This window comes from Alosa alosa, chromosome 23 (assembly GCF_017589495.1).
Source record: "Alosa alosa isolate M-15738 ecotype Scorff River chromosome 23, AALO_Geno_1.1, whole genome shotgun sequence".
NCBI lineage: Eukaryota > Metazoa > Chordata > Actinopteri > Clupeiformes > Clupeidae > Alosa > Alosa alosa.
In genome coordinates, this window is record NC_063211.1 from 5,832,029 (window position 1) to 5,845,565 (window position 13,537).

General features: G+C 47.1%; 1 protein-coding gene across 1 annotated transcript in view; it reads left to right on the plus strand.

Moving 5' to 3' along the window:
- The window catches only part of atp11a (ATPase phospholipid transporting 11A), an 83,035-nt gene that overhangs the window by 54,497 nt on the left and 15,001 nt on the right, over positions 1-13,537 (plus strand). Inside the window, 9 exon segments of the mRNA XM_048235659.1 lie at positions 148-300; positions 302-333; positions 3,160-3,411; positions 4,250-4,436; positions 7,726-7,828; positions 8,218-8,363; positions 8,895-8,954; positions 9,861-9,988; positions 13,016-13,151. Coding sequence (XP_048091616.1) covers positions 148-300; positions 302-333; positions 3,160-3,411; positions 4,250-4,436; positions 7,726-7,828; positions 8,218-8,363; positions 8,895-8,954; positions 9,861-9,988; positions 13,016-13,151 — 1,197 coding nt within the window.

Sequence of the window (13,537 nt, forward strand, 5' to 3'; positions counted from 1 at the left end):
GTTTGTTTCTGAGTATCACTATATGTTCTGCTACATCTCTTTATTGCTGAAAAGTATATTGTTTCAGAATATTCAGGTTTTTTCAAAAACCTCTCTCTTTTCTCTCTATCTCTCTCTCTCTCTCTCTGTCCCTCCCTCTGTGTCCAGTGTCCAGGGGGTTGCATGGACGCCTATGAGCCTTATAAGAAGCTGAGTCCCATCGAGTACGAGGAGGTTTGCCACCAGCTGAGCGGCGCCAAGCTGGCCCTGCAGGACCGAGACAAGAAGCTGTCCCCAGGCTCCACGCCATCGAAGGACTTCCATCCTGCTGGGGGCCACCGCCGTGGAGGACAGGTAACAAACAGGTCACACACACACACACACACACACACCAGCCTATGGCAATGAGGGCATTCGCTTATATTACAGGTGAATAAGTCAGCACATGATCTGTATATAATATGCATCATAAGTTAAGTTACTTTATTTGTCATTTTTTCTCTGCATTAGTGTACACACACACACACACACACACACACACACACACACACACACACACACACAACAAAATGAGTTTACCAGGAACACACTTGGAGCACCCATGCAGGCCCAGATTGGTGTAAGCAGAATAGAATTGAGTAAAGTTGTGTTGGTGATGAGCAGTGTAAGCCTGCAAGAGGATGGGATTGTGGAGATGGCCGGTGGCCTCATATGTGCATTAGTGTCACGTCTGCTCTGCAGGCTGCACAGGTGGCAGGGGGACAGTCCTCAGAGCCAGCACAGGTGAGAGGGGGACAGTCCTCAGAGCCAGCACAGGTGGCAGGGGGACAGTCCTCAGAGCCAGCACAGGTGGCAGGGGGACAGTCCTCAGAGCCAGTGTGCTGTTGATGTCGTAACAGCAGTAGTGGTGAGGATCAGAAGATGGACTCTAATGGTTGTGACATGAGAGTGTTGCTGCAGTTGGGGCCTTGAAGAGAAGTAGAAGACATGTAGTGCTGAGACCTGTGTGTGTGTGTGTGTGTGTGTGTGTGTGTGTGTGTGTGTGTGTGTGAGAGAGAGAGCGCGTATGTGTAGTTGAGTGTGTGAGAATGATGTTGCTCCTGGCATGTGTAGAGGTGCTCGTGTGAGCTGTAGCTCTTAACTGCATCTTTGCTCAATTACAGAGATGGCTAGCCACTGTGACATCGGCCTTCACCAAGCCCCAATTACCCACACCACTGCACCGCTACTCTGTCTCACACACACACTCACACACACACACACACACACACACACACTCACACACACTCACACGCACTCACACACACACACACACACACACACGCACACACATGTACACACACACACACACACACACACATGCACACTCACACGCACACACACACACACACACACTCACACTCTTGTTTCCCCATCTCCTAATCATTTATTTTCATAACCTGGATAACACGCACACGATTTACTGCAGACACCTCTCTCCGTGACTAATGCTGTTAAATAAATCAGTCTGTTAGATGGCTCTAGAGGATCATGGGACATTCTATATGATTCCACATGGGCTGATGGTAAAGGTGCAGATGTGGATGAATAAACTGTATAGACCCTTTCAAGAGAGTTCCATTATCAGCATCATAGTTGGCCCCACAAGGCTTCCGTTTTAACATTCCATATGTTATCTTAATGCAGAGGAAGTAGATTGGGAACCAAATAGAACGTTCAAGCATTGTTTTTGTTTTTATTGTTGAAAGGGTCTATACTGCACATAATCAACCGAGGCCAGTTGTTGTCAGTGCTGTTATAAATGATTCCTTGTGTTTGCGATGGATGTCCAGTCAGCTTACAGCCTGTTTTTGCGCTCGTACTGTTTGTCCTCCATTTGTTGCCGTATCCTGGCAGCACCTCTTTGAGGCTAAACACCCTGCAGGGAACAATGAGATATTTATAACCCATCCAGAGCCAGGCACTCTCTCTCACACACACACTCTCACACATTCTCACAGCACTTGCCAACCCAAACACAACCACCCAGTGCTCCCATCCAACAACAGATACAGTGTGTGTGTGTCCTTGATCAGGTGTGTGAATCTGTTGCATTGTTTTGCAATAGTACCCAGTCATGCAGAGACACACCCAAGTCTTGTAGTGTGATCGGATGATGTAATTACACAGGTGTTGACTGATATGCTACTCCAGTCATGTAACTGAACCGTTCTGTTCGTGGAGCGTATATATAGCAACACTGTATAAATGGCAACATTTAGCTTCCACTGTAATCAATCAATCAATGGAACTGCTGTCTACACCAGATGTGATACCGACGTGTACATTTGAAAAAAATTGGACTGGTCTACGAAAACTGTTTTTTAATGTTCTGCGGACTGAACACTTCAATTACGTGCCAGGTGTAGCCTGCCTGACAGAGCCACCGTCGTGCTCGGAGTATCTTCACGTCTTGTAGTATCGTCAGGTCTCGTAGTATCGTCACGTCTCGTAGTATCGTCAGGTCTCGTAGTACCATCACGTCTCGTAGTACTGACGTGCTCATAGTACCAACATGCTAGTAGTACCGTCACATCTCGTAGTACCAACATGCTCGTAGTACTGTCACGTCTCATAGTAGCAACTTGCTCGTAGTACCGTCATGCTTGTAGTACCGCCATGCTCAAAGTACCGTCACGTCTCGTAGTACCATCACTTCTCGTAGTACCGACATGCTCGTAGTAATCGGCACGCGTCTTGTAGTACCGCCACGCCTCGTAGAGTACCGCCACGCCTCCTAGTAAAATCGGCTACGCCATTAGGACCGCCACGCTTCATAGTACCGCCATGTCTCAGAGTATCGCCATGCTCAGAAAACCACACATCTCGAGTCCACTCCCCTGGACATTATTTACATTTACATTCATTCATTTTGTCAGCTATATTATAATGGCCATTTTCCCCGGAGCAACGTTATGAATATAATGTGTTGATCATGTTGACAAGTGACATGTTATCCATTGGATCTACACTGTGTCTTTTATACCCATAAAATCAATCAATCAATCAATCAATCAATTTACACCTAACAACAACAACAACAACATATTGCATTTACAGTATAAAGCACCCAAAGCACTTACAGTCTTACTTAACACAGTCACTGACCCCTCACCTTTGACTTCTCACCCCCTCCCCAAGGCTCCAGGACAAGGCGGCGGACACCATCGAGTCGCTGCACAAGGCAGGCATGAAGGTGTGGGTGCTGACGGGCGACAAGATGGAGACGGCGGCGGCCACGTGCTACGCCAGCAAGCTGTTCCGCCGCAGCACGCAGATCCTGGAGCTGACCACCAAGCGCACGGAGGAGCAGAGCCTGCACGACGTCCTGCACGACCTCAGCCGCACCGTCCTCCGCCATCACGGCAGCATGACGCGGGACACGTTCTCAGGGTGATCACACACACACACACACACACACACACACACACACACACACACACACACACACACACACATATACACATACACACATACACACATACACACACACACACACACACACATTAAGGTGTGCACTTAAATGTATGCGCCTATACTATCCACACAACACAATATAGACATGGGCAATTCCATGGAAAATTAGATTTTTTGTAACATCCATAACGGCAGTAAAATGTGATGGTGTGGTATGATGTGAATGATTACATGAAATTTGAGCATTTGCTATTTTTGGCTGAAGAATGTAAATGAGAAAAAATGCACAAAAAATGCATGTTATCATTCACATCTATTATCATTTCACTGGCATTATGGATGTGACAAAGTCAATTTTCCGTGGAATTGCCCACATGCAGAAACCCATGCAGAAACTGCACAGGATGTGCTTGAGTGCTGTGAAATTTTTGTCTTAATGGTAAAAAATGTAACATGAACACAATGAATAGGCAAATAGGCTTAAGGCATATAAAAGGCTTATACTCTGGGTGCATATGTATGTCCAGATGGCTGAAAGACCCAAATTCACTGAACTGTCACTAACACAATTAATAATGCATTTACCCTCTACATATTGCATTACACATAAACATCTATATGTTGTGACATAAAATATGTGAAGAAGCTGTTCTCCATTTTTCTTCTGTTTATGCTCTCCTCCAATATAATGGTAAGAGTTAGCCAAGCTCTAATCAAATGTGTGTGTGTGTGTGTGTGTGTGTGTGTGTGTGTGTGTGTGTGTGTGTGTGTGTGTGTGTGTGCGTGCGTGTGCGCGCACCTTTTGTCTTGGCAGTCTGTCCAACGAGTTCCAGGACTATGGCCTGATCATCGACGGGGCCACTCTGTCGGCGGTGCTGAAGCCCCCTGTGGAGGGCAACAGTGGGGCTAACGGGGGCAACTACAAGGAGATCTTCCTTGAGATCTGCCGCAACTGCAGCGCCGTGCTCTGCTGTCGCATGGCCCCGCTGCAGAAAGCACAGGTGCCTCACCTCGCCCGCCCACACACACACACACACACATACACACACTAACACTCATATTTACACATGGCCCCGCTGCAGAAAGCACAGGTGCCTCACCTCGCCCGCACACACACACACACACACACACACACACACACACACACATACATACACACATACACACACTAACACTCATATTTACACATGGCCCCCCTGCAGAAAGCACAGGTAATTTCACCTCACCACCACACACACACACACACACACACACACACACACACACACACACACACACACACACACACATACACACACACACACATACACACACTAACACTCATATTTACACATGGCCCCCCTGCAGAAAGCACAGGTACCTCACCTCGCCCGCCCGCCCTCACACACACACACACACACACACACACACACACACACACACACACACACACACACACACACACACACACATACACACACTAACACTATATTTACACATGGCCCCCTGCAGAAAGCCCAGGTGCCTCTCACCTCACTTCACACACAATACACACACACTAACACTCATATTTACACATGGCCCCCCTGCAGAAAGCCCAGGTGCCTCACCTCGCCCACACACACACACACACACACACACACACACACACACACACACACACACACACACACACACACACACATACACACACACACACATACACACACTAACACTCATATTTACACATGGCCCCCCTGCAGAAAGCCCAGGTGCCTCACCTCGCCCGCCCACACACATACACACACTAACACTCATATTTACACATGGCCCCCCTGCAGAAAGCCCAGGTGCCTCACCTCGCCCGCCACACACACACACACACACACACACACACACACACACACATACACACACTAACACTCATATTTTACACATGGCCCCCTGAAAAGCAGGTATTAGGTAACTTCACCCTCCACACACAATAATACACACACACAAACAGAGCTCTCTGTCCTTTGGCTTTTGGCATCCATCCAATTAAAGCAAAGTCTCCATCTGACAGCACAATACCCCCAACGCCCACACAAACACCTGCTGCTACAGCCTTTAGTCCATTCCCAGAAGTCTGGGATGATACCATCAAGGTGTCCGCCACCTGTGCCAGCATTCACATTACTGCTACCATTGTTAGTCCATGTGTGTATCTAAACTAGCCTGACGAGACAGACCCACATTAAATGTAGGGTCTTGCACTCACCGTCTCGAGTGCTCAGTCCTAGGGCTGATAATCGGTTGTCTTTCAAATTCCCTCTGCACTCCATTAGGACAGCTGAGTCCCAGTGTTTTCCCACCAGCCGAGCTAGTTGGCTAGTTCAAACCTTTGACATTTTAAAACAAGCTTAACTGTGGTCACACTGTTGGCCAACAGCAACATCCATCTTTTTTTTTTGTTTTCAAGTAGCAGGGAATTCAAGCCAAACTGTTGTAACTCTGCCATCAATCATCATGTTAAGCCCGCCTAACCACTCTTATACACGATTTGATTGGCCTGATAGAAGTGAGCTCACAAGCCAACGGAGAGTTGCTACTAGTACTACGAGAGTCCATGATATACCAGACATGTTATATACAGATCATAAGAACATAATAAATAGTTACCAAGTGTACCAGATCCATGATATACCAGACATGTTATATACAGATCATAAGAACATAATAAATAGTTACCAAGTATAAGTATAGTAGTAGTATATACTTCTTTTTGATCCCAGAGGGAAATTTGGTTCTGCATTTATCCCAATCTGTGAATTAGTGAAACAGACACAGCACACAGTGTACACACAGTGAGGTGAAGCACACACTAATCCCGACGAGTGAGCTGCCTGCATCAACAGCTGCTGGGGAGCAAATGAGGGGTTAGGGTGCCTTGCTCATGGGCACTTCAGCCGTGGCTTCACTGGTCGGGTTCAACTGCAACCTCCGTTACAGGTCCGGCAAACAGTAGGCCACGGCTGCCCCACAAGTGTACCAGATCCATGATATACCAGACATGTTATATACAGATCATGACCACATCATGCCGTGATGCTTCTGTTATGGAGAGTGCAGATGGAGGGAATACAGTAATTAAAGAAAGGAGGAGTGAAGATAGAGAGAAGCAGCTGTTGTGTAGGAGGAGGAAGTGGAGATGACACACTTTTGAGATGCCCAGTGATGAAGATAATGTTGATGAAGACGGCTCAAGCTATTATTACATGTTCTGTCAGCATCTGTATATTGGACATCATCTAGTCCATAAACAGGTCAGTACTAGCGGTGACTAACGGCCAGGCATGTTGGATGAGTCAGGAGCCAGTAGATTTGCTGGTGCATTTTTGCTGGTGTGCCAGGATGTGAACATGAACGTGAGGTGAATTTGGAACTATTATTCTCTCCAGCGTCACTTCCACTATGTGTGTTTGTGTTTGTGTGTGTGTGTGTTTGTGTGTGTGTGTTTGTGTGAGAAAGAAAGAGAGAAGTAAGAGAGAGAAAAGGAAATATTGTGAGAAGGAGACTAATAAGGGAGAGAAGACCCATTCTCCCTCCAGCACCCACTAGCTCATGTTGACAGCCAGGTCCAACCAGCAACAACCCCCATCACGGACACACACACACACACATACATACACACACACACACACACACACACACTCACACACACCCACTCACACACACACACACTCACACACACACGCACGCACACATACACACACACACACACACACACACACACACACTCACACACACGCACGCACACATACACACACATACACACACACTCATGCAAACACACACACAATCACTACACACACACACACACACACACACACACACACTCTACACACACTCACACACACTCACACACACTCACACACACTCACACTCACTCACACACACACACACACACACACATACACACACGCACACACACACTCATGCAAACACACACACAATCACTCACACACACACGCACGCACACATACACACACACACACACACACCACACACACGACGACAATAATAATACACACACACACACACACCTATTCCTCCTTTATATCCTTCTCTCATTCACTGCCCATCACGGGCGCAGAAGACCTTGAATAGGAGAATTGCTAACACCTAAGTGGACACAAAATGTTCCTCTAATGGCATGATTGACCAACTTGGTCACAAAGGGAAGGATGTGCTGTAGAGAGAGACACAAGGGTAGAATGAGCCACTTCGTCGTCACCAACACGTGTCTCTATCTGACGTATTTGAAATGTGTTTCTATTTTTGTCCTTGCAGATTGTAAAACTGATCAAAGCCTCCAAAGAACATCCAATCACGTTGGCCATTGGAGACGGAGCAAATGATGTCAGCATGATTCTAGAAGCCCACGTGGGCATTGGTGAGTGTCAAACAAAAACCTAGCAACCATGCAACCAAGAGTATGCACCGCCCCCCACACACACATTAACACATTAAGGTCAACCATTGACTACTACACCCATACTTGTCTCAATATATATACTTCCTACATGGAGAATTTAGAAGCAGTATTTTATAGTAACTATTGACCGTTAAACAGAGAAAAATAGTTGAAATAGTTGAAATAATAGAAATGAGTATTCTCATGCTTTTTAGACATGTATTTGTGGTGTTGAATTGGGTCAGATGGCCTTTAAGAATGCCCTGCTCTATGAGTTGAGGGACGACGCAAACCTGGGGGGGGGGGGGGGGTTGGGCCCCTGCACACCAGACACCTACAAACATGACCCAGAATGCCTTTCTCCCTAGGCGTCATGGGCAAAGAGGGACGCTTCAGGCTGCACGACAGCATTCACATAATCCCAAAGTTCAAACATCTGAAAAAGATGCTTCTGGTCCACGGCCACTACTACTACATCAGGATCGCTGAGCTCGTGCAGTATTTCTTCTACAAGGTGAGTGGAGGGCCCGGGAGAGCAGAGGAGGAAGTGGCCGGATCATTTGTCTCCGGGGCAACCGCAGTGCCACAAAAATACCCTACGGCTAAATGAGGACGCACTTTGGGTTATAGCATGGATAGTTTGGGTAATAGATATATCACTATAAGAAAAATCAGCATTTCACTTTAATGACCAGAGCCAGCATAGTTGACATCGAACGTCATTGACAATATTAGGTCAGTGTGCTCCTTCTCTCTCTCTCCTGCCCTCTTTCTCTCCCTCCCTCCCTCTCTCTCTCTCTCTCTCTCTCCCTCTCTCTCTCTCTCTCTCTCTCTCTCTCTCTCTCTCTCTCTCTCTCTCTCTCTGGGAGAGGGAGATGATGGTGTTGTACACCATGCTATTTATAGCCTGTTTCCCAGAAGGCTTGATGCTAGACTCTTTCGAATGTGCCACCGGTAAACGACTAAAACATTGTTTTTGTTCCCTCTCTCCCTCTCTTCTCTTCTCTTCTCTTCTCTTCTCTTCTCTTCTCTCTCCATCCTGCAGAATGTGTGCTTCATCTTCCCTCAGTTCCTCTACCAGTTCTTCTGTGGGTTCTCCCAGCAGGTAATGGATGGTTTGTTGTCGGCAGGTAATGGTCAGTTTGTGGTCAGTCTGTCAGTCGGCTGCAAAAGACACTGGACATTGATCGATGCTGCCTCCAGCTGAGAGTCTAATAACAGCCCGACATGCCTCAGCTGCAGTCCAGATCAGTTCGGTGCGCTCCACTTATAATGACCCGTGTGTGGAGTGTATGTGTGTGTGTTGGGGGGGGGGGGGCACACACACTAATTAAAGCTGACACTTGACAACTGCTCCGTCTGTGGCCAGACACGTCAGCAGGCCTCTCGGAGAGATCAGGAGAAAGCTCTTGGACACGCCAAGCATGCAGGCCTACATAGCAGCACACGCATGTGCAAGCACACACACACACACACATTTACACACACACACACACACACACACACCACACACACACACATTTACACACACACACACACACACACACACACCACACACACACACACCACACACACCACACACACACACCACACACACACACACACACACACTAGCTAGGGGTATAGTGTTTGAGGGCAAGGATTTGCTGTTGTTTTGGGCCAGACGTTGCTACACTGTAGCAGCAGAGTCACCAGTGCTCGTCCCATCCAGCCACTTCACTGACTACTTGAAATGCAGCCGGGAAGTTTGGAGTCGGGTTAAGCCCTAATTTGGGCATCTGTCAGTGCTTCGGCCTAATTTAATTTACGCTGATTTGAATTTGTCGTTCTTGCTTTGCCTGAGGCTGATGACTGGCTGTCTCCCCCCTCTCTCTCTCTGTCTGTCTGTCTGTCTGTGTGTCTGTCTCTCTTACTTTCTCTCTCTCTCTCTCTCTCTCTCTCTCTCTCTCTCTCTCTCTCTCTCTCTCTCTCTGTCTGTCTGTGTGTTTGTCTGGCTTGTCCTCTCTCCCAGCCTCTCTATGATACAGCATATCTGACCCTCTACAATATCAGCTTCACTTCGCTGCCTATCCTGCTGTACAGTCTGATCGAGCAGCACATCAACATGGACATCCTGCGGAAAGACCCGTCCCTGTACAGGTGAGACCAGACCTCTGTCCTTGCTGTGGACAAAACCCCTGCAGGCTCTACTCTACTGACCCACAGACCTCTGCTGTGGACAAAACCCTGGAGGCTGTACTGTACTGTACTCAGAGAACGATACAGCCCCTTCCACACGCACACACACACTCCTTTTTTAGACTGCAGTACCACTGGTGTGAGGCTCTGTGTGTTTCAGTCTGTCCTGTGTTGAACCAGGGGAGTCCCATTGTGTGCACCCAGTGTGCCCTGGCCAAGAAAGGCAGCCCCTAATCAAAGAGAATACAAATCATGAACATTTAAAAACGCAAGACAAAATACAGACAGGACACAGACAGAATAAGGAGAAATGCATATGGCAAAGACCCTCTAAAAGCACTCACAGTGTGCTACCTAAATCTGCCAGTTATATTAAATACCAATAACGATTTTCAGTTGGTGAATTTTTTTTAAACGCGAGCATGTTTCTATATCGTTCTAGGAGAAAGACATTTTATTTGGGCTGGTGTCTGGGGCAGTAAAGGTAGAGGCCTGTAGCGTGGAGAGCAGCAGATGAGAGAGTGAGATAATGGGCCTCCGTAATGTACTCTTCACCTGCTCCTCTCCTCCTCTCTCTCTCCATGCGCGCTAGTTCGATGAGCATAAAAGCGGCCCCGCCATAATTGGAAAATGATATTGTTCCGTTTGGTCGGAGATAACATTGGGTTCACCTCGAGAGTAAACACGGAGGCCCAGTGAGCCAGCGCCGCATGCCGACCAGAGGCCCACTGGATCCGAGGGTACAAATGGACACACACACTGACTGATCACACACACACACGCACACACACACACTCACGCACACACTGATCAGCCTGTTTGGAGTCTGTTTAAAAAAAAAAAAAAAAAAAAAGCTTGTTTTTTGGAGACTTCATATCATGGCTGTAGTGTGTGTGTGTGTGTGTCTTCGTGTGTGTGTGCGGAGCTTCCTGATTTCTCTGAATGGGACAGTGAGAGTGCTAACAGCCCCGTCACTATCATTCAGTCCTACTGTAGCTAAGCAGTAGCCATCTGACGTTACTCCTCAACAGAAGCCTTTGTGTCCAGTTAGGCGCTGAATCAGGCTGTCTGAGATGGACTGCTGGGTATCTGATGTCGTCCGTTTCCCTGGGCCAGCAGGAGTAGTCTACAGGATGGAGTGCCTGTGGGCCATAATCTACTGTAGAGTGCAGCTCCTCAAATTTCAGCTCATTTGGGGTTTACAGCCCGCCTGATTTCCTAAAGAAATATGCCAATTTTTTGCTTAGATAAAAGGATACATACCCCTCTCTTCGCTGTGCGTGCAAAGGCCCAGTCTGACGCTGCTAGTTGTAGGCTAGCTGTAAGATGTCCCTTTGTGAGGAAGGGCTTGACCCCTTAACAATAACTCAGCGTAATCAGCTAAATCAGCGTAACCAGCAGTTCTCTGTACTGGAAAAGGGGCAGGACGTAGCCCACTATGGAGTGTGTGTGTGAATGTAGTATAGGAATGTGTGTGTTGATGTAGTTTAGGAGTGTGTGTGTTGTAGGAGAGTGTGTAAATGTAGTATAGGAATGTGTGTGTTGATGTAGTATAGGAGTGTGTGTGTTGATGTAGTTTAGGAGAGTGTGTGTTGATGTAGTTTAGGAGTGTGTGTGGGTTGATGTAGTTTAGGAGTGTGTGTGTTGATGAGTGTGTGTGTTGATGAGTGTGTGTGTTGATGAGTGTGTGTGTTGATGTTGCCTCTGTGTGTGTGTTGATGAGTGTGTGTGTTGATGTTGCCTCCGTGTGTGTGTTGATGAGTGTGTGTGTTGATGATTATGTGTGTGTTGATGTTGCCTCTGTGTGTGTGTTGATGAGTGTGTGTGTGTGTTGATGTTGCTCCGTGTGTGTGTTGATGAGTGTGTGTGTGTTGATGTTGCTCTGTGTGCGTGTTGATGAGGGTGTGTGTGTGTTGATGTTGCCTCTGTGTGTGTGTTGATGAGTGTGTGTGTGTTGATGTTGCTCCATGTGTGTGTTGATTAATGTGTGTGTATTGATGTTGCCTCCGTGTGTGTGTTGATGAGTGTGTGTGTTGATGTTGCCTCCGTGCGTGTGTTGATGAGTGTGTGTGTGTGTGTTGATGAGTGTGTGTGTTGATGAGTGTGTGTGTTGATGTTGCTCCTTGTGTGTGTTGATGAGTGTGTGTGTGTGTTGATGTTGCTCCGTGTGTGTGTTGATGTGTGTGTGTGTGTGTGTTGATGTTGCTCCGTGTGTGTGTTGATGAGTGTGTGTGTTGATGTTGCTCCGTGTGCTCTCTCCCCACAGAGACAGGAGTGTGTGTGTTGATGAGTGTGTGTGTTGATGTTGCTCCGTGTGCTCTCTCCCCATAGAGACAGGAGTGTGTGTGTGTGTGTGTGTTGATGTTGCTCCGTGTGTGTGTTGATGAGTGTGTGTGTTGATGAGTGTGTGTGTTGATGAGTGTGTGTGTGTTGATGAGTGTGTGTGTGTTGATGAGTGTGTGTGTTGATGAGTGTGAGTGTGTGTGTTGATGAGTGTGAGTGTGTGTGTGATGAGTGTGTGTGTTGATGAGTGTGTGTGTTGATGAGTGTGTGTGTTGATGAGTGTGTGTGTTGATGAGTGTGTGTGTTGATGAGTGTGTGTGTTGATGAGTGTGTGTGTTGATGAGTGAGTGTGTGTGTTGATGAGTGTGAGTGAGTGTGTGTGTTGATGAGTGTGTGTGTTGATGAGTGTGAGTGTGTGTGTTGATGAGTGTGAGTGTGTGTGTTGATGAGTGTGTGTGTGTGTGTTGATGAGTGTGTGTGTTGATGAGTGTGTGTGTTGATGAGTGTGTGTGTTGATGAGTGTGTGTGTTGATGAGTGTGTGTGTTGATGAGTGTGTGTGTTGATGAGTGTGTGTGTTGATGAGTGTGTGTGTTGACGAGTGTGTGTGTTGATGAGTGTGTGTGTTGATGAGTGTGTGTGTTGATCAGTGTGTGTGTTGATGAGTGTGTGTGTGTGTTGATGTTGCTCCGTGTATCTCTCCACAGAGACATCTCCAAGAACTCTCTCCTGCGCTGGCCCATCTTCATCTACTGGACCTGTCTGGGAGTCTTCGACGCCGTCGTCTTCTTCTTTGGTGCTTTCTTCCTCTTCGACAACACCACCTTCACCAGCAATGGACAGGTAGCATATGTGTGTGTGTGTGTGTGTGTGTGTGTGTGTGTGTGTGTGTGTGTGTGTGTGTGTGTGTAGTCACCGATCAGCACAGAAGATGTTTGTGCATTTGTTTCTCTTGCTCTTTTGTCTTATTTTTTTAACAATCCATGCGCTGTTATGATCAGCCCATCATTTCCTCATCAGAAAGAAACCATTAAGCGTGGATGTGCTCGCTTGCAGTAGTTGCTGGTGGATGGTTTGCGTTTGTATGGTTACAACTGTCTCAAATGGAATCCCTGTGTGTGTTTGTTTTTGTGTGTGTGTGTGGGTGCCAATAGTTGTTTTGCCAAAAATTGCTAATAGTATTCATGCATGTGTTGGAAAGCGAGATTAACAGAAGCTTGTAAATAGTG